Source organism: Oryctolagus cuniculus, chromosome 2 (genome assembly GCF_051225735.1).
Source record: "Oryctolagus cuniculus isolate XC-2025 breed Fujian yellow rabbit chromosome 2, ASM5122573v1, whole genome shotgun sequence".
NCBI lineage: Eukaryota > Metazoa > Chordata > Mammalia > Lagomorpha > Leporidae > Oryctolagus > Oryctolagus cuniculus.
The window spans coordinates 94,660,829-94,682,630 of NC_142868.1; the positions used below are offsets into that span (position 1 = coordinate 94,660,829).

A 21,802-nucleotide genomic window follows, 5' to 3' on the forward strand; every position below is an offset into this window, starting at 1 on the left:
TTGGCAATAAAGCTGAGTAATTAGACCAGTTCTTACGACAATGGAAGGAACATAACCTAAAGTAAATACCAGTGGCTCTTAGTCTGAATCTGTACACCACCAATCTTCTGTCACAAAGTGCCGCCAGTGCTTGTCACTGTGTGAGCTCAGCAGAGAGCTGGCCTCCCGTACCCAGCATTGAGATCTGATGCAGTCACAGAACCGCATTTGCAAAGGTGGGCGTTGGAGGTGAAGCAGGTTGAGTCACTGCTCGGACACCATGTCCGCTGTCAGAGCACTGACCCAGCTCCCTGCTTATGCACCTGGGAGGCCCACGTGCTTGGGTTCCTGCCACCCACACTGGAGACCCAGATGGAGTTCCTGGCTCCTAGCATGGCCTAGCCATGGGCATTTAGGGAGTGAACCAGAGTGCATGCGTGTGCGCTCTCTCTTTCAAATAAAATAAATCTTAAAAAAAAAACCCTATATATGCAAAAATACTGGATGTTAAAATAACAGATGATGCAATTCAAACAATTACCATATTTTGACTCTAAGAACTGAGGTGGAAGAAAATAAAAAAAAAAAAAAACTATTTTAGTTGTTATCAGTATAGACTGTTATGCTCAAAAAAACAAAGATTACCTTAGCGTTAAAGAAAATGGTATTTGCTAAGTAGACACACGCACTTATTAAAATCTGAAGACCACCACAATGTATTAAACGTCACTCTGGCAGCAGCTCCTGCAGCATCCGGCACCCTGCCGAAGCCTTCTGGAGGTGTGGTTAGTACACCGTAAGTGCTTCTGCTCCAGTAGGCTGGGGCAGCCCACACGACTTCCTTTCCCTCTCCTGTGGGGAATCCCAGTGCGCACCATCTCCTCCCATGTAATCTCATGGCTTATTTTTAAAATGCCATTTCAGTACACTGAAAGCTTCCAAGGAACTAATGTATAGTTTGAAATGTCTCTAATACGCAGTATGGCTTTCCACACTCTAATACTAACCACATCAGCATAACATGAAATTATAGCATTAGTACAAAAATCCTTCCAAAATAAAGTACTGAGTGAAACAGTGACTATAAATTCAAGCCCAGCAGGAGCACCAAGGGCATGACAAGGGAATGTTTCCTGGGCTACTCCGCTTCTTCCCTCTGCCTGGGGCAGGGGACGAAGGACGGCACCACAACGCTCTCCCCCTTCAGCACCGGGCGGCAGGCTGCACCATCATCCAGCGCCTGCACTGGCACATGCACCTGGGTTTTCAGTATCGAAGGTGACCCACAGCTGACAGACTGTAACTCTGGATACCTGATCCTAAACAACTTCTTCTTAGGAGAAAGGTGGGAAAATGGCATCCCACCCCCCAACTTACCTTTATTTACCTGCGCTGGATTCTCAACAACCAGTTTTAACTTGTCAAAATGGGAAGATATACAAATAACACTACTCAAATACAGCTTTGCTTTGAGATGTAAATATTATAGCTGAATATTTCCTATAAATGTGAATCTGAGAGACCTAAACACAATTCTACGCTTTCAATAACACTGAAAAGGAAAATGAGCAAAAAAGACAGCGACAGAGTGCATTTAACACAAGATGCCTCTTAGAACGCACACATCCCACATCAGACTGCCTGAGTCCCGACTCTAGTCCCTGATTCCAGCTTCCTGGAATGGACAGGTGACGGCTCAAGTGATTGGGTCCCTGCACCCACGTGGGAGACAGGGATTCAGCTCCAGGATCCTGGCCCAGCCTTAGCCTTTGCAGGCTTTCTGGAGTGTACCAGCAAATGGGGGCTCTGTCTCTCTCACTCGCTGTCTTCCAAATGAATAAAATTCATTAAAAAAAAAAATACTGACAGACTAACAAGCTTTCCAAATTATGGTAAAGACAAACACAACTTTAAGAGCATCCAATCTGGGGCCAGCACTGGGGCATAGCAGGTAAAGCCTCTGCCTGCAGTGCCGGCATCCCATATGGGCGCCAGTTTGAGACTTAGCTGCTCCACTTCTGACCCAGCTCCCTGCTGTGGCCTGGGAAAGCAGTGGAAGACTGCCCAAGTCCTTGGGCTCCGGCACCCACGTGGAAGACCTGGAAGAAGCTCCTGGCTCCTGGCTTTGGAACTGCCCAGCTCTGGCTGTTGCAGCCATTTAGGGAGTGAACCAGTTGATCAAAGATTTTTTTTTTTCTGTCTCTCTCTGTACCTCTTCCTAAATCTTTAGGAAAAAAAAAAAAAAAATCCAATCCTACTGTTTTAGGTCTCAGTACAGAGACATGAAACTTAAGTGCAATTTATGTTAGCTAGCTATATTTAATCATGCCACAGTGTACACATACTTACATACTTCAAAATATATTGCACATGAAGAATACATACAATTGTATGCCAACTAAAAAAAGGGACACAGTGCACATGCTACAGGTAAAAACCACTGCTTGGGAAGTCCACGTTCCATACTGGAGTGCTGGTTGGAGTCCTGATCACTCTGCTTCCAGTCCAGCTCAGCTCCCTGCTAATGTGCCTGGGAAGTAATAAATGATGGGTCAAGTCCCTGAGCTCCTGCCACCCATGTGGGAGACCTGGACGGAGCTCCTGGCCCAGCCCCTGCTGTTCTGGCCATTTGGGGAGCGCATCAAAAGACAAAAGAACTCTGTCACTCTGTCTTTCACATAAATCTTTTCAAAAATTAAAATTAAAAATACCTAACAAATACGAATTACTCTTCTGGAAACATAAAGAAAGAAAGAAACCAAACAAAGTGTAGTTTATCTCCTAAGGTCAAATGAGAGAAGGCAAAATTTTTTAAAGTTCAAATGCTCAAAACATCAGAAGTAAAATCCAAGAAAATTATTGCCAAATATTTCCTAATAAATTATGAGTTCATGCTATTTCCTTAGAATAGCAAGATGAATAGTATTCTATTAACGATTTTTAAAACTTTCATGAATTCAATCATATTAAAAGTAGTAAAAACAGACATTGTAGTCTACTTTGTTCCAATCTCGTCGTGCTGAAAACATTTTAGAAGTCCCTTCCTTCACGAGAACCAAGCCTAACGAGACAACACTGTCAATCTCAAGGAAATCCTTTGAGAAAACTCCCAGGAAAACAAAACATTTCTGTCTTACCTTTTTTTAAAAAAGATTTCATTTAATGTATTTTGAAAGAGCTATAGACATAGAAGAAGAGAAAGAGATCTTCCCTCTGCTGGTTCACTCCCTAGATGGATGCAATGGCCAACACTGGGCCAGGCTGAAGCCAGGAGCCAGGAGCTTCATCTGGGTTTCCCACATGGGTGGCAGAGGCCCCAACACCTGGGCCATCTTCTGCTGCTTTTCCCAGGCCATCAGCCGAGAGCTGGACCACAAGAGGGGCAGCTGGGACAGGAACTAAGTTACAGGCGGTGGCTTTACCCGCTATGCCACAACACCAGCCCCCAAAACGTTTCTGTAGTAACAATTCAAATGGCTGCAACTCTCTCACTAGAAGAACATATTATACAGAAAGAACACCAGGCTACAGGAAATAAAGAGCAGTTACAGGTATCACAAATTCTCCCAGCCCTAGAGAATTCTGTTGTCGCTGCTCTTCCTGGCAGCACCGAGGCCCTGTCAAACAGGTAGCTACCAGCCGCTGTGGGCAGCAGTGTGGCAAGTGGAGCCGGCTCTGAAGCCTGCCTGTGTGCTGGCTCCCCAGCCTGTGAAGGCGAGCCTGGGCTGCAGCTGTGTGTAGTTCTCCTACTTCTGGTGGGATGCAAATATTCTTCCAAGGAATTCCTGGAGTACCTTCTGGCTTTTCAGTCTTGCCCAGGACAGCAGCACCTTGTAGTGCAATTTTTTTTTTTTAAGATTTTATTTTATTTATTTTGGAAATAAGAATTACAGGGAGAGACAGAGAGAAAGATATCTTCATCCGCTGGTTCACTCCCCAAATGGCCACAATGGCCAGGGCTGGGTCAGGCTGAAGCCAGGAGCCAGAGCTTCTTCCAGGTCTCCCACGGGGGTAGCAGGGACCCAAACACCTGGACCATCTTCCACTGCCTTTCCTAGGCCATTAACAGCTGGACTGGAGGTGCAACAGCTGGGACTCAAACCGGTGCCCATTTGGGAAGCCGGTGTTGCAGGCAGTGGCTTAACCTGCAATGCCACAACATCAGTCCCATAAAATTTTCATATAACAATAAAAATCATAGCAAGTATTACTTAAATACAGCATTGTGGTACAAGCCAAGAGAGCGCCATCTAGACACCCATGCTGTATGAAGCGGCTAAGAGAGACACGAGAGGAAGTCCTGGTTCTGCTGCCCACAAGAAGAACCTGCCTATGTCTGGGGGGCCCCGGTCTGTAAAACGGGCACAGTCACCTAGTCCTCACGGAATTCTTCCAGAGGCGCTCAGGACTGCGCTCAACAAGTGGTAATTACAGCTGCTACGGTTTGTTTACTCCCCTCTCACCTGTCTCACTTGTTTAGTAGCCAGAGGTGCTGAGCGTCCCGTGTGGTCTCTTCTTCCGTAACTGGGAAGGAAGTTCCCATTGCTAGGAGAGTAGCCAAGCCTGGCCCTAGAGTGTGCACCAAGCTGAGTCAGGAGACTCGGGGAGCAGAGATGTCCTAAGACACACTAGTGGGCGGGACGCGGCACTGGCTGACCTTGCGCACCTGAGTTTCCCGGGAAGCTGAGGCCTTTTCTGCCGCACTTAACATTTACAAACACGGATGAACGGTTATTTCACGATCTGCCACTCTGAAGAGCCCCGGGCGAGTTCACGAGTGAGTCAGATTCGGGCTAACTGACCCCACAGTCCCCGGCTCTCGACCGTCACTTCACGAGTGTCTACACAGCCTGGTCCTGCAGTGCTGCCTTCCCCTCTTTCCTGTCGGCTGTGACTTCCTCACTGAGCTCAGTTTGTAACAGCATTCTTGCCCCTATTGTTCTACTTCTGCTGTAGACTCGAAGACCAGGTGAGCAACCCGTTCATTACATGAAGATGAAAAGCTTCTTACCGGTTAATAACCATACTGGCCTGTGCCCTGCCTCATGGAAACACTCGATGTTAAAGTACTCTACACACTACAAAGTACCAGCTAATTCACTTTGTTAACACTTGGAGCAGGCTGTCTGAGGAGCGTCCTCTCTGAACAAAGCACCACAATCTAACACCCTGCGAGAGGGGAGGCTGAGGCTAAGCAGTCTGCAGACTGTCATATTTCAAATAATAAACCAGTGCTGACTTTCTTACCACATCCTATTTTAGCTCTTTTCACCTGACCTACCCAGGAAGCGACATCACTGAGCCCCGATTTCTGAGTGAGGGACACGCTCTGGCTCACTGGAGGTCTGCAGTGAGTCTACGAGGTGAGCCCCAGAGTCACTCCTGATGGAGGCACGGCGGGGCTGCGCAGCTTCCCAGGCTACACAGCTCATGAATGTCAGATCTCAGTCAACGACACACTTAGCTACACTGAGCATGCTGCCTCATCCCAAAAACCTGGTGAAGGGGCAATTTTTAATCTGGAAACTTGAGCTATTTATAGCTTATTTATATTGCTGTACAATTATTTCTGGGAAAATGAACCATTCACCAAGTTTGTTCAACTAATTTAGATAAAAAGCTATTCACAAGTGAGACTTTTATTTACAGTTATTTATAAGATGCAATCATTTCATTAAAGCAAAACTCTTAGTCTAAGAAGTGAAGGCAAATTTCTCTTAAAGAAAAAGTATCCTGGAGCCAGTGCTGTGCCAGCATCCCACCCAAGTGCTGATTCAAGTCCCAGCTGCTCCACTTCTGATCCAGCTCCCTGCTAAGGTGTCTGGGAAAGGAGAACAAGATGGCTTAAGTGCTTGGGCCCCTGCACCCATGTGGGAGACCTGGATGGAGTTCCAAGCTCCTGGCTTTGGCTGGCCCAGGGCCCCCTCCACTGCAACCATCTGGGGAGAGAACCAGTGGATGGAGGATCTCTTTCTGTGTCTCCTTTTCTAACTCTGCCTTTCAAATAAATAAAATCTTAAAAAAAAGGGGGGGGGGCAAAGAAAAAGTGTCTGCCTTCCATTCTGACAAAGTGTAGGGCTTCTCACTGTCAGCAGTTTTTAGACAGGGTATGGGAAAAGAACATCTGAAGTCAACAGGGACTGCGCACTGCATGGGTGCTAGCAAGCTGCCAGTGTGGACACTGAAAAGCCCCCAGCTTCCTCAAAGGTAAGATGAGCCCGATAAAACCACCTTCAAGATCCTAGAGTTCTACAAACCTAAGAACAGGAGGTAAAGGGCCTCTCAAAACATACCTTGAGTATTCTTGAGGATATGGGGAGGAGTACCAGGTGTGGATCTCATACTTCCCAAATTCAATGACAGAGGGACAGCGGACTTGTGGATCAGGGGGGCCAGTCACTCCAACTTTCTGCATAGTCAAGAAATACATTATAAAAGTTAGCTACGTAAGATACACTGAGACAGTAACAAAAAAGATGTGAATCTTTATGTTGTCTTCTCAGGATTCCACAGGAGAAAAAAATGGCCAGGAAAAGCTAACAAGTTTTGAAATAAGTCGTATTATTCTTTAAATGGAGCACCTAGATGAAAGGTGAAAGTGCTGACACAGCGCTCAGACCCAGACGCACCTGCTGGCGCCACGTTTTCTGTACTCGGTAGCACTGAGAACACTCTGCTGATGACTCAGGCACGAAAGGGGAACCGCTGCATTTGGGGTACAAGGTGAAGAGAAGAGAAGGGGGGACGCTGCACACGTGCCGAGGGCAGGACACACAACGCCCTCAGCCACCAACATCAGACACAACCTGTGAACAGGTGCGCACATGTGCAGAAGAGTGGGGAGGACGCAGCCTAAGAGTGGTGTGACAACAGCATGACCAGACAGGTACCCCGAGGGTCTGCAGCTCACTTTCCACGCCACCTAAAGCTCCCTTCATTAGCAGCTTTGCACAGACGTGCCCAGAGACACAACTGCTATACACAGATGATCCCTTCCTTCCTACCTTCTGTTTCAAATATAAACAATCTCTCTGCCCCCTTGCCTGCAATAATCTGAATGCCCATACCATCCGCAGAAAGACAACTGGCCAGACCTCCACACCAGCAATCCAAATGTAAGCTCTGCTGAAGACCACAGAGAATGGGCTGTAAAAACTTAAATGCAAGGCAGTGTGATCCACTCTGCATCCAGCCCACAGCAGATTCATACGTGCAAGTGTGTTTTTATCACACATGGCCTCTGCATATGAAGAAAACCACCAGAATTCAGCAGAATCAAACAAGAATACTAAAAACAGCTCCCATGGAAACAACCCATGGGGCAGGTGTTCGGCCAGCAGTTGTGAAGCCACGTGGGACGCCCACACCCCAGACGGACCAGCTCCACTCCTGACTCCAGCTTCCTGCTAACACGCACCCTGGGAGGCAGCAGCGATGGCCCAAACAGCTGGGTTTCTGCCATCTACACAGGAGCTGAGCCCAGCCCCGAGCCACTGCAAGCATTTGGAGAGTGACGCAACGGAGGGGGTTCTCTCTTTCTGCTTCTTAAAAAAAAAAAAAAAAAAAAAAAAGGAAAAGGAGAAAAGAACAGCCAAAATTATCCTTCAATGTTATGCTTTGAAGAGCACAAAAAGATCAGTGCAGAAGCCCCTTGCTGGAGTCCACAGACACAGTGCGTGTAAGAAGCTAGAACGCTCTGACACCTTCTTCACTGGCGTGGCATTCTGCACATTCATCCAGGACAGAGAGGCCTTTCCTGCCGCTCACCGGGCTCCCCTGTCTTTGCAGCCTTTTTCTAAAAGGCCCAGAGACTCGCCTCAGGTTTCACGCTGGAAGGCAGCCAAGTGAGACCTCAAAGCAGAAGACAAACACCCTGTACTACCTGGACAACTGGCTGTATCACTAGCAAGTACTGGGCACTGCCAAATGCAAACGCAGTACAGAACACACCAGAGAGGGTTCAAATAAAGGGTTTTCTTTTTTCCTTTCTCAAAATCCAAATGAAACTTTGTAAAAGGTTTTTAATGGGCTGCTCTTTAAACTACATTCCAGAATGTAGTCTTCTAATTCCTAGAGTAGTACCTTTTCATCTATGTTAACAGCACAAAACAATAACAGTCATAGAGGAAAATACCAGAATAACCAAATTCCAGACAGCAGACAGCAAACCTAACTTCCCGAGGCAAGGCTCAAATGGGGTGGGGTGCACTGCGGCCGCACACATGCCCCTGCTGGCCCTACCTGCTGTCTGAGTGCCCTCCCGTCAACAGCCCGCTGCTCTTCCAGGCGGATGCCCTCAGTGAAAGTGGACACCCAGTCCCAGTACAGCTGCTTGCACATCACTGCGACCAGACGGGCTGTACAGAACTCGTCTGCCCTTCGCCCACAACTCCCCTCCCCTCCCACCGTGTGCCACTCCCTTACAGGTCCTCCACCACTCCCACCTGCCTCTGCAAGCCTCAGGAGCCAGGGCGTTGCCGCTGCTGTTTGCCAAGGTTCCCAGGTCGAGGCGCGGAGCCAGGGAGCCAGGGAGCAGCATCTAAGCCACTCATTAACCCCATCCTTGCTAAAGTCAAATTGTTATACCCGAATTCCAAGGTTGCCTTTGTGAGGTCTTTTTAATTTATAATTTCAGCCAAACTACTCTGTCATTAACCACGTAACTTCTCAATGCAGCAGATATCTAATATAATCAAAAGGAAAAAGTATGTTTTGCGCTTTTAACCACAGTCCTGCCACTGCATATCCTCACTCTCACCAAATAGGCCAGGTTCTTTAAAAGATGACAAGTACTCCTGGCCAGAACTGACCTTTTAATCCATAACTAAAGGGGGCATTAAATATACCAGTAATTGGGCTAAACCAGAAGAACATTTTAAACATGCCTGCTTTTAGATAATAAAACCTTATTACCAGATGCTTATAAGAAATGATTATTACTCTTCTACAGGAACTCAGCTTCCATTAAATGACTTACTGAATTTCAATTGCTAACACACAGAGGCCACTCCTGCAGCACCCCCCAAGACTGGCCCTGGTAAAATCACTAGGACGACGAGTTACGACAATACAGCGCCGCCCTCTTCCCCTTCTGCTGCATCAGAGTGCTGCCCTGAGCTTCCCTTCCTGAGAACTGAGAGTGGAGGGCAGGGCTGCCCCCTTCTTGTCAGTGCGTCCGTGAAGCCTGGGGGAAAGAGATGCCATCTCCCCTTGGAAACACTCCCATAGGTGACTGTGTTCACCAGGGATTACGGTTACATGATGAAAGTGCCGTGTATAAATGAGTCCACGTGCTCCAAACTGGAGAAAGCAAGACCTAAGGCAGAGAGAGAATCTGCACTGGGAGGCACCTGCTGCACCACAATCCAGCCCTGAAAGCAGCAAACACCCCCTTCACAGAAGGCAGAGACAAAGCTCGGTGAGCACCGTGGCACTCAGGACACCTGCGCTCCGTATCGGGGCCAGTTCGAGTCCCAGCTCCTCGGCTTCAGACACAGCTTTCTGTTAATGCACCTGGAGAGGCAGTAGGTGATGGCCCAGGGACCTGGGCTCCTGCCATTCATGAGGGAGACCTAGCTCCTGGTTTTAGTCTGGCCTAGCCCTAGCTGTTGTGGGCATCTGGGGAATGAACAAATGGATGGAAGATTTCTCTCTCCCCCTGTGCCTCTGCAGTACATAAATGAATGGGGGAGGAGGGACCACAAGGCTTAGAGAGGTTAAGAGGCAAACAGCGGGGCAGGAGGAACAGTAAGAGTAAAGCACCAAGAGAAAACACAGCAGCAGGTGGCAGAAAGTAAGTTGAGGTGCCCACGACTAATCAACGCTCAGCATATCAGGAGTCTGTGCACAGGTTTCTAAACTTGGAACTGAAGTTCACCAAAGAAATGAAGCTACAAATTGACAAACTCTTATCCAAAACCTTTGCAGCATTACAGTACACTGCTAAGTCAACAGCTCCAGTAGGATTTGGGGCAATACTCCACAATCAGTCCCATTTCTTTCACACAACATGAATATTCACATTAACTGGGGTAAGCAGAGAGTAGGAACGGGCTCGCTCTGTTCAGATCATGTACTGCCAACAGCCAAGTGCAGGTGGAGTGAGATGTTACTGAAGGGTGAGTTGTCATCTTCCTGCATGCTCCCAAGAAGGTACACGGGTGACCAACAAGCACATGAGAAGTGCTCACCATCACCAATCACTAGGGGAACGCAAACGAGAGCACAGTGACGTACTTACTCTCCGTCCTCAAAACACAAAGAGACACCAGAGAATAACAAGTGCTGATGAGCATGCAGAGAAATCAGGAGCCTTATCCCACTGCCGGCAGCAATGTGAGATGGCACAGCCAGTCTGAAAATCAGTATGGCAGCTTCTCACAAGCTTCAACAGGATTAGCACGTGATCTGGCAACTCCACTCCCAGGTGCACACCCCAAAGAACAGAAAGCAGGGACTCAAAGAGGTTATCTGCACAAGTGCTCACAGCAGCACTGTTCATGACGACAGAGGTGCAAACAGCCATGCGTCCATCCGCAGCTGAGTGGCGGGCAGAATGCAGTGCACACACACAGCGTGGCATTCTTCAGCCTTGCGGAGGAAGGACATTCTGACACCTGGTAAAGCATGCATGGACCCTGGAGACACCAAAGGACAAACGCTGTACAATTCTACTTATCTGCAGTCCCTGCGGTGGTGACGTTAATAAAGATGGACAACACAAAAACCGGTTACTGAGGGCTGGAGCGAGGGTGGGGAGGTGGTAGAGGGAAGCAGAGCTGCTGTTGGGTACAGAGTTTTGGTTTTGCAAAATGAAAAAGCCCTAGAGATAGGGGTGAGGTGGGCAGTGGGTACAGCAGTGTGAAATTCAACGCCAGGGGGACTGTGCACTTAAAAATGGCTAAAACGGTAAATTTGAGGTTATGTGTATTTACAATGAATTCTTTTTGAAGTTTTCAGGATTCTTCAGATTGCAGGATTGTAGATGAAGGCTGTGTGATGCCTAGCGGAGCCACTGAAGCTCACGAGACCGTAACTACGTCCCATTTCTCTTCTGATCTGCACGCAGCTCTTTCCCCATCTTTCGCTAGCTCATTCACAACCACGCACTGATAAAATCTAGAACCCTGTCCTCATACCTCTGCCCCCGCCCCCGACAGGACCAACAGGCAGCAGCCCTGCTGGCTCTCCACTTCCTCTCACCCTCCTCTCACTTCATGTGGCTTAGATTCTAGGGTCTTCCGTTCTAACTTCCATCCCTGCATACAGGAGGGGTCTTCAAAAGGTTCATGGGAAATGGGTATTATGAAAAAATTATGCAAGGGTTTCAAAAACTTTTTGCACCAAAACAAACACCTCTTCATTTCATTTTCCATACACTTCTGAAGCTCCTTTGTCTCCTTGCCTGTCTTCTGTTTCAGCAAAGTCCAAGCCAGCACCTTTTAGCTCTGACCGTGGTTGACTCGTCCCAGCTGGGAGCTCCTAACCGCGAGCCTCAAGGGGCCTGTGACACTGCCCTCCTGCTCCCGCCTCCTCAGGCCTCCAGCTCTCTTCCCTCGTGACCTTCAGCCAGGACTTCTGCATCCTCCTCCACCAAAAACCCAGCGAGGACGAGAAGGGAACTGCCAAGCCTTTCCTGGGCTGCATCTGTGTGCCTGAACTCCCGTGACCGTGTTTCCTGCCTGCCCCGGGGCCGTGCCCCTACCCAGGGCCACCATCCACCGACACAGACACCACTCCAACAATCTCCCCTCCCTCAGCATCAGGAGTCCCTCTATTAGGTCATTCCTATCAGCATAAAAATACCTGTTGCTCCTTCCATTTTTTTAAACTTGCCTTCTTTTGTCCTCTGATCTCTAGCCAACAATACACTCTCTTTCCCTGCTTCCTCTCCTCACCTCTAAAGACAAGGCACTGCTACCACGACCCCACTCTCAAGCCCAATCCAGGGGTCTGCATCCACCCGTCCCATCAAGGACACCGTTCCTCAGGATCACCTCCGTGCTGCTCCTCTAAGGGCCAACTCCCAGTGCTCACCTCTCCTGACCCACCTGCAGAAGGTGGCCGCTGATTCTCTCTTCCTTCTTGAAGCACCTTCTCAAACTCAGCTTCTAAGGAGCCACATTCTCCATGCATGTCTTCCCCTCCTGTACTGGCCATTTCTTCTCACTTTCTCCCACTTCTAGAAGCTGGAATACCCCAGGATCCTCAAAGTTCCTTTCCTCTTGCTTAGTTACCTGGCATGGTCTCATGTCTTTAAACACCACCCACCTGCTGGTGAGTCCTAAGCATAAAGGTTCAACCCAGCCCCGCCCACTGTCCTCCACACACACGGACCCCACGGTTCCCTTTGATCTCCTCTTTCTAATGTCCTACAAGCATCTCAAGTTTACATGCCCAAACAGAACTCCTGGCTCGAAGTATTTCCCCCAAACCTGCTCCTACTGTAGCCCTCCATCCAGCCTCCCAGTGTTCTGACATCAACCTCACTCCTCCTCCCTTTTCCAACCACTCAATCAGCAGACCCTAACTTTTTATTTTATTTATTTGAAATGCAGTGACAGAGAGAAAGAGATTGAATCTTCCGTCCACTGGTTCACTCCCCAAATAGCCACACAGCCACGGTTAGACCAGGCAGCAGGCAGGAGCCTGGAACTCCATCCAAGTCTCCCATGTGGCAGGGCCCAAGCACTCGGGCCCCCACCTGCTGCTTCCTAGGCTGCATCAGCAGGCAGCTGGACGGAAGCAGAGGAGCTGAGACTCGAGCTGGCACTCCGGTGTGGGAGGCAGGCACTCCAAGCAGCGGCGGAACCTGCTGCACCACGCCCACTCCGAAAGCAGAACCTGAGTTCCACCTTTGCCACTGTGATCCAGTGACCTATGTCTTACCCGGACAGCCGCCTCCGAGATTCCTGCCTGCCTCCAGGCTGCTGCTGCAAGTTCAGGCCAGTCGGTGTCCCTCCTGTGCGCACTCCGTCCAAGCCCTCGGAGCGGCGCAGCAGACACACAATGCAGCCTTGCGCTCTCCCTGCCCTCTTGCCTTACTTGGCTCTCACCGCCCAGCGTTCCCTTCACAGTGCCGAGCACAAACCTTCACTTGTGTCTCCTGCCCTCTGCCATTCCCCTTCGCTTCCTTCAGGTTTCTGCATTAAATGTCAAAGACAACGCCCCCAGTGCCTGAATCCAAAAACTGCACATATTCACACTCCCCCTGGATTCTCTCTCCGCCTCCTCTGCTTTTCCATCATACTACTATCATATGACACACCACTTGTTTGACCCTATTCCCACCCAAGCGAAACTGAAGCTCCCCTGAATACAGATTAATTTTTTCCAAAAAAAATCTGTTTTGTTCACTGCTATAAATCCAGTGCTTGGAACATGATAGTAAGTATTTAGCAATATTCATTTATTTATTTTTTAAAGGAGAAAGTGCTCTCAGGATCTATTTGCTGGAAGCTGTATGGTTTGTTTTTTTTTTTTTTTAAATTAATTCAAAACTCAGAGTTAGAGAGAAAGAGAGAAAGAGAGAGAGAGAGAGAGAAAGTCTTCCATCCACTGGTTTACTCCCCAGTTGGCTACAATGGCTGGAGCTGCATCGATCGGAAGCCAGGGGCCAGGAGCTTCTTCCGGATCTCCCATGTGGGTGCAGGGGCCCAAGGACTTGGGCCATCTTCTACTGCTTCCCCAGGCCATAGCAGAGAGCTGGATCGGAAGTGCAGTAGCTGGGACTTGAACCGGTGGCCATATGGGATGCAGGCACTGCAGGTGGTGGCTTTACCTGCTATACCACAGCACCGGCCCCGCAATATTTATTAAATGAATGTTATCTAGGGGCCAGCATTGTTGTCAGTAGGTTAAGTTTCCACATGCAACACAGGCATTCCATATCAGAAAGCCAGTTCAACTGCTTCCAACCCAGTGCTCTGCTTCCAATCCACCTCCCAAATGTGACTGGGAAGGTAGTGGATGATAGCCCAAGTACTTGGGCCCCTGTCACTGATACAGGAGACCTGTATGGAATTTAGGGGGTCCTGGCTTCAGCCTGGAGCAGCCCTGGCCATTGCGGCCACTTTGGAAGTAAATCAGCAGATGGAAGTTCTCTCCACCTCACTGTACCCTTCTCTGTCACTCTTCCTGCCAAATAAACAGATTGTTAACAAACACATCACTGTTATCTACATTAATGGCTTCAGTGATGAACCAGGTGGCTTCAACTACCATCTATGTGCCCGTACCATGGCACACCTGCTACCTAACGCCCTCCTGACTTCCACTCTAATCACAGCAGCTGACCCAGGCTCCAACGTAAGCACCATCTCTTCCTCCATCTAGAGGAGACCATCTTCCTAGACTCCTACAGTTGAGGTCATCAACTTCTCAAAATCAAACACCTACTCAGTTCTGCCCTCTCCCTCAGCCCCAACTCCCAACATAAAACCGCATCATTTTGTTCTATACTACATCTTTTTATTTATTAATTTGAGATGTAGAGTTACAAACAGAAAGAGGGAGAGACAAAGAGGTCTTCCATCCACTGCTTCACTCCCCAAATGGCCACAACGGCCGGAGCTGGGCCATCTAAAGCCAGGAGCCAGGAGCTTCTTCTAGGCCTCCCAGGCAGGTGCAGGGGCCCAAGCACTTGGGCCACCCTCCACTGCCCTCCCCAAGCCACAGCAGGGAGCTGTGAGATCAGAAGAGCAGCAGCCGGGCAGGAACCAGCGCCCATATGAGATGGCCGTTGCCACAGGCAGAGGCTTAGCCTACTATGCCACAGCGCCAGCCCCTCAACTGTTCTTAAAAGATCCCTGAGATTATCCATTTTTGCCTACTTTCTATCTCCTCCTCCTTGATGCTGGTCCTAGTCACTTCTCAGTCTATCACTATTACTAGTGTGACCACCTGACTGGCAGATGGCCCTGTGTTTCCAATGCAGCATCACCACAGCTGAGTTTCTGAAACACAAACGTGATCACATAACTCTCTTAAACACCCCAGTGCTTCCCAACGGCTCTAAGCCTCACTTAACTACTGAAGGAGCCGCTTTACCTACAAGATAAAGAACCAGGTTCTTGATATGGAACAGTCTCTTGGTGACCTGGCAGCTTTCCAGACTCATCCCCTCCTTGAACTCCAGCCAGCCAAACTACCTGCAGCACCAAGAGTTCATAAGATCTCTCATATCCATGCTACACTATCTGCAGTGTTTCCTCCTCTTAGGCAATAGTAAACCTTGCTCAACTGTCACCGCCTCCACAGAGACTTCCCTGATATCCCCATCAGATGCCTCCTGCTCATGCTCAAAGCATCTTCATGCATCTCCACGGTGACGTTCTAACACAAATTAGCAATTAAGACTTAAGGCTCTGGGTGTGGGTTGCCTGGGTTCAAATATTGACTCCACTACTCAACACCCATCAGCTCCAGGTAAGAAGATAATCCTAAGGCTTTAATTTCTTCATTTGTGAAATGAGAGCAAGCAATTAGTAGTAAGATTGCATTAAATGCAAAAAGGGGGGGAGCATAAATGCTAAAAATAATAGAGGGCAGAAAGTGGAGAGTACCTAACACTAACCACATGGCTCTAATTATTTCTTTCTAAATATTTCCGAGATTACACAAGATCAGGCCCACTCATGGTGGTATGGCTGTAGACTCTTTCTAAATGTTTCAACTGGAAGGCAAAGACACATTTTCTATTGATCTGTGTATTTCTACAACCTACAACTAAGATAGCAAGCAGCAGCTCACACTGAGCGAGTGTTTGCTACATGAATGATACAGTGCTTGAAAAGCTTTGAAAATACCAGCTTTAACCCTTTCAACAAATCTTTTTTTAAAGATTTATTTGAAAGGCACAGTGAGTGAGAGAGAGATGGAGATAAAGAGAGAGAGAGATGTGGAAGGATGGATGGGATGTTTTGTCTGCTGGCTCATTCCCAAATGGCCACGACAGTTGGGGTTGGCCAGTCTGAAGCCAGGAGCTACTCAGGTCTCCACGTCGGTGGCAGGAACCCCAGTCTGTGGGCCATCACTGCTGCCACCCAGGTGTATTAGCAGGGAGCTGGACAGAAAGCATGGGTGTCAGAGACTTGAACTGGGCACTCTGATATGAAATATGGGTGTCTCAGTGCTTGTTTCCTTTTCAACAAATCTAATAACTAACTTGTTTAACCAAGGTCACTCAGCAGAGAGAGGGTTTGAAGAAACCCAAACTGAGCTGGCTGCTTGCTCATTTCTAGTACCTAGGCTCTTAACTTGAATTTTACAAGTACTAGAAAACTGTGCTAAAATGTCACATGAATGAAGTTCAAAATACAGCTAGGCAACCTTGAACATGTGACTTACAACTAAGGGATGAATGCCTTAATACACTAAACAGCCTCCTTCCCTCTATCCTAATTTCACTAGTATCAAGAGATATCACTTTGGGGCCAGCACTATAGAGCAGCAGGTAAAGCCGCCTCCTGCAGCGCCAGCATCCCATATGGGTACTGTTTCAAGTCCCAGCTGCTCTGCTTCTGATCCACCTCCCTGCTAATGTGCCTAGGAAAGCAGTGGAAGATGGCCCAAGTCCTTGGGCTCCTGCACCCACGTGGGAGACCCGGAAGAAGCTCCTGGCTTTGGCCTGGCTCAGCCCTAGCTGTTGCGGCCACTTAGGGAGTAAATCAGCAGATGGAAGAATCTCCTTTCTCTACATCCCCACCCCCACCTCTAAACTCTACCCTTCAAATAATAAGTGTATATATATATAAATATATATGTGTGTGTATATATATATATTTTTTTAATATTTTTTGCAGCTCAATTCACAATAGCTAAGATGTGGAATTAACCCAAATGTCCATCAACAGAAGACTGGATAAAGAAATTATGGCATATGTACACCATGGAATACTACACAATGGTTAAAAAAATGAAATCCTGGGGCCGGAGCTGTGGTATAGTGGGTAAAGTTGATGTCTGTAGTGCCAGCATCCCATATGGATACCGGTTCAAGCCCTGGCTGCTCCACTTCTGATCCAGGTCTCTGTTATGGCCTGGGAAAGCAGTAAAGGATGGCCCAAGTCCTTGGGCCCGTGCACCCGCATGGGAGACCCGGAAGAAGCTCGTGGCTCCTGGCTTCAGGTCAGCGCAGCTCGGGCTGTTGTGGCCAACTGGGGTGTGAACCAGCAGATGGAAGGCTTCTCTCTCTATCTCTGCCTCTCCTTCTCTGTGTAACTTTGACTTTCAAATACATAAATCTTAAAAAAAAAAAAAAAAAAAAAAAAGAAACCCTGTCATCCTGTCGTTTGCAACAAAATAGATGAAACTGGAAAACATCATATTTAGTGAAATAAGCCAGCCCTAAAAGGACAAATACCTTATGTTCTCCCTGATCCATGGTAACTAATAATAATAGAGCACCTACAAGGCAATTTATAGAAGTAAAACTGACAATCTGAGAAGCAATGACTTTGAACAGACCTTTCTTGACTATTGAGGTTTTTTTTTCATACTGTTTGTTGAACTCTTTATAGTGTAGAGTTAATCTTAACTGTATAAAGTTAATTGAAAATAGATCTTAGGGCCGGCGCCGCAGCTCACTAGGCTAATCCTCCGCCTTGCAGCGCCGGCACACCGGGTTCTAGTCCCGGTCGGGGCGCCGGATTCTGTCCCGGTTGCCCCTCTTCCAGGCCAGCTCTCTGCTGTGGCCAGGGAGTGCAGTGGAGGATGGCCCCAGTGCTTGGGCCCTGCACCCCATGGGAGACCAGGATAAGTACCTGGCTCCTGCCTTCGGATCAGGAAAAAAAAAAAAAAAAAATAGATCTTAGTAAAACATAAGAGTGGGAAGAGGAAGGAAGAGGAAGAAGGGTGGGAAGAATCACTATGTTCCTAAAGTTGTATTTATAAAATGCATGAACTTTGTATCCCTTAAATACAGGATTCTGGGAAAAAATATTTTTTAAAAAGCCAAGGGACATCTTAAAATTATGCCACACCAAAACTAGCTTTCAAAAATGATGGTTAACAGAGGGAGGGAAGGGGGGAGGAGACAGAAGTGGTTATCGAGTACAAAAATACAGAGATGTGTGGCCAACATTGGTGCAGCAAGTTGCCACTGCGATGCTGGCAACCCAATACGGGCTGTCGTATTTCAGCTGCTCCACTTCCAACACAGCTCCCTGCTAATGGCCTGGGAAAGCAGTGGGCAATGGCCCAAGTGCTTGAGCCCCCGTCATCGACATGGGAGACCCAGAAGAAGCTCCTGGCTTCAGTCTAGCCCAGCCCTGGCCATTGTGGCCATCTGGGCAGCGAACCAGCAGATTGAGGACATCTCTCTCGCTCTCTCGCTCTCTCCCTCTCTCACTGCAACTCTTTCAAATAAATAAATAAATCTTAAAAAATAAAGATATGTAAATTTCTCATGTTCTGCAGAACAGTTAGGGTGACTATAGTTAACAATAATTTATTATAAACGTCAAAATAGCCAGAAGAAAGGATTTCAATGTTCCTAACAAAGATAAATGCATAAATAATTTGAAGTGATGCCTATGCTAATTACCCTGACTTAATCATTACACAGTATTCATGTATCAAAATACCAGAATGTACCCCATAAATGAGTACAATTATTGTAAATCAATTAAAAGAAAAAGTGGAAATTCTTTACATACGGAAACATCATTTTATCAACAAGCTCCTATATATAACTGAAATAAAATTCTAAAACAAAACTTATACTCCTCTTTTTTAATGTTTCCGTTTTTCCTTTGTGAGTTCTCCTTTACATAAGCATATGTCATAGAGCTAATGACAGAACACTGTCCCAAGTTCATAAACAAAACAAAACCAACTAATGAATCACCATTTTCGAAAAAAATCTTACTAAGATTTCAGTAATTCTTGGTCTGGATAATGTTCCACACAAAAGTATAACTAATCAAGATAATCTTATGAACAAGTATCAGTTTCCTTTTTTGAACAGGTTTCCTAGTAGACTGTAAGCTCTAACAGAATAGAAACTGTCTGTCTTACATCCCTGTATCTGTCATAGTTTCTAGGACTCAGTAGTCACCCAGTGAAGGATGGGTTGTTGTTGGATGGATTCCTTTATCACCTGTTTCTAGCTGGTGCCGCTCTAAGACTGTCTTAGACCCTGATAATGAAACGTTAAGTTGAAGCAGATTCTAGCAAGCTATATCTATGCTCTCAAAGCTGACCCCGAATTATCTTCATGAATCTTTTCTATATTATATAGAGTATACTCCACACACAGAATCTATATTCTGATCTCATCAGTAGACTCCCAAGTTAGCTTTCAGACCACTTTCTCAATTATATCACATTAGAAAACCCAGAAGTCACCTCTGAGAACCTCTTGCTCCCTCAAACCACACCTCAAATCTACCATCCAGTTCTGTTCCGCTGACTCCACCTCCAGAACACATTCTGAACCCACCTCCTTTCTCCCATTCTCACCGCGATCTCTTGTCCCAGCCGCCTTCTTCTGTGCTCCAGGTCACCGGAAACACCCGTAGAGTGGCTTCCCCGCCTCCACTCCTGCTCAGGTCCAAACCCACTTTCAACACAAATCTGATCTTGCTAATTCCTTCTGAGAAACTACTCAATGGTTTCACATTACTATTAATCCCCAAATCCTGAGGCTGGCACTGTGGTGAAGTGGCTAAAGCCACAGCCTGAGGTGCCAGCATCCCATATGGGCACTGGCTCAAGTCCTGGCTGCTCCACTTCCTATCTAGCTCTCTGCTATGGCCCGGGAAAGCAGCAGAAGATGGCCCAAGTGCTGGGACCCCTGCCCCCCATGCAGGAGTCCTTCTGTTTATATGTGACCCTCTTGCCTGTCATCTTGAGAAACTACTCCATACGTTTTAATAAGATTCCTTGCCAGCGCCGCAGCTCACTAGGCTCATCCTCCGCCTGCGGCGCCAGCATCCCATATCGGTGCCGGATTCTGTCCCGGTTGCCCCTCTTCCAGTCCAGCTCTCTGCTGTGGCCCGGGAGGATGGCCCAAGTGCTTGGGCCCTGCACCCGCATGGGAGACCAGGAGGAAGCACCTGGCTCCCAGCTTCGGATCGGCACGCTGCGCCAGCCGTAGCAGCCATTTGGGGGGTGAACCAATGGAAGGAAGACCTTTCTCTCTGTCTTTCTCTCTCTCTCACTGTCTAACTCTGCCTATCAAATTAAAAAAAGGATTCCTCAGCAAGTCCTCCTCTGACAGCCCCAGGCACTGGCAGGTGCTTGCTTCCCTAACACTGTGAATCTATCATTGAATTTTGCACGTTAGTGAATTAGGACTGACAAGTCTCCTCCCAGACTATACCTGAGGGAAAGGAGTCTGTCATTCACCTCGGCACCTCCAGCATCAGGCACATAAGCAGGCTCTTTGTACATTTGTATCTTGCTTTGTATCACAGTGGATTAAGACAGAAGCTTTTAACAAATAGTTCTTGAATTAATGAGAATGGGCGTTTATCGCTCACAAGAAGCTTATTTTTTGTTTGCTTTTTGGTTAAATCCCAAACTCTTCTTCATACAATCAGACAGACAACAAATAAACGAAGTTCATTTAACACTGTGCGTCAAAGCAATGTGTTTATCTGAAAAACCAAAGAAGTGACAGGTTTGAAAGGAAAACCATAACCAGCAGTTAGATACACACAAAACCACGGCCCTTCTAGGAACTTACAGGTGAACTGCTACTGGCTTCACCCACAGTGTGATGAGTCCCGCCTCTCCTCCGCGAGCAAGCTGCCTGACTGTCCACCTGCGCATCCGACCTTACCTGCAGCGCTCGCTCCTGGATGTCCCGGAACAGCTCCATATCCTTCTCCGTCATGACGTCCTGGCTCCCAAAGAGTCGCTCCTCGCTTTCTGGCTTGCCGTCCCAGCCGTCCTGATTGTCTGCACACACAGAGAGCGCGCGTACGTGACTTGCACTTCTCAGAAGACGCCATTCTAAACTAAGATCTTACATTATTTATATATCAAAGAAGAGGATAGCATTAAAAAAAAAAAACTCCTAGAAACACATTAATAATAATGAATATTTATATACATCTACCCTAGAGTGAAAACCCTTAAAACTTAAAGCTTCCTATAAACATACATAACCAAATCTAAACTTGGTTAAAACAGATTCTGTTTTAATAGGCAGAACAGGAAAAAGTCTAAGAAGCACAAACTCTATTTCATATATCCGAAGACAGTACTGCTGATGGCCTCATCTCCTGGGTGTGAGCATGGCTGCAAAGACCTATCGGTGCCAGCTCTTTTCAAGTCAACCGCGTGTATACACTGTCTGTGCTCAGCTGGGACCAGAAGCTACAGGACCAGGATTCCTGATGACAATAGTCCCAAACTGAAAAAAAGAGCAAGTACACGCCAAAGGTAACTTGACTACGTAACTCTCACGCCCCCTAGTGCAGGACATGGGTGGATGCAGGCACTTGGCAGTACTGTATAAAATGATGTACAAACTGGCTGCTGAACTCCAAAACTCATAACAAGAGCTTAACACTGGTTCTCACACATGTTATACATTTGCTCTAACAAGTTCTCATCCTAAAATTTTCTAGATTCTTCTCAAGCTCCAGTACAAATGGATAATTCAAAAATGTCTTAAATTAGGGAATGCCTTCAGACTTTCCTCCTAAGATCAACCAAAACTGCCTGCATCTTAGACATGCTCAGACTGCAGCTTATCCACAGCTTCAATGGCTGACGAAGACATGCGAAGTCTTAAGTCCTTGGAATTAGCTGATTGCCACTTGGGTGAAAGCCCAATCAACCAAGCATTAAAAAGGAGAACACGACACGCTGA

At 47.3% G+C, this 21,802-nt stretch overlaps 1 protein-coding gene across 3 annotated transcripts in view; it reads right to left on the reverse strand.

The window, feature by feature from the left end:
- The window catches only part of KAT6A (lysine acetyltransferase 6A), a 116,483-nt gene that overhangs the window by 22,551 nt on the left and 72,130 nt on the right, over positions 1 to 21,802 (reverse strand). For 2 of the 3 annotated variants that reach the window (XM_051832297.3, XM_051832298.3), the window contains 2 exons: positions 20,765 to 20,883; positions 6,273 to 6,388 (listed from right to left, as the gene is read on the reverse strand). In XM_051832297.3, coding sequence (XP_051688257.3) covers positions 6,273 to 6,388; positions 20,765 to 20,883 — 235 coding nt within the window. Of the gene's footprint in view, positions 1 to 6,272; positions 6,389 to 20,764; positions 20,884 to 21,802 lie in introns of those variants that run through there. The other variant, XM_051832299.3, reaches the window with a different exon arrangement.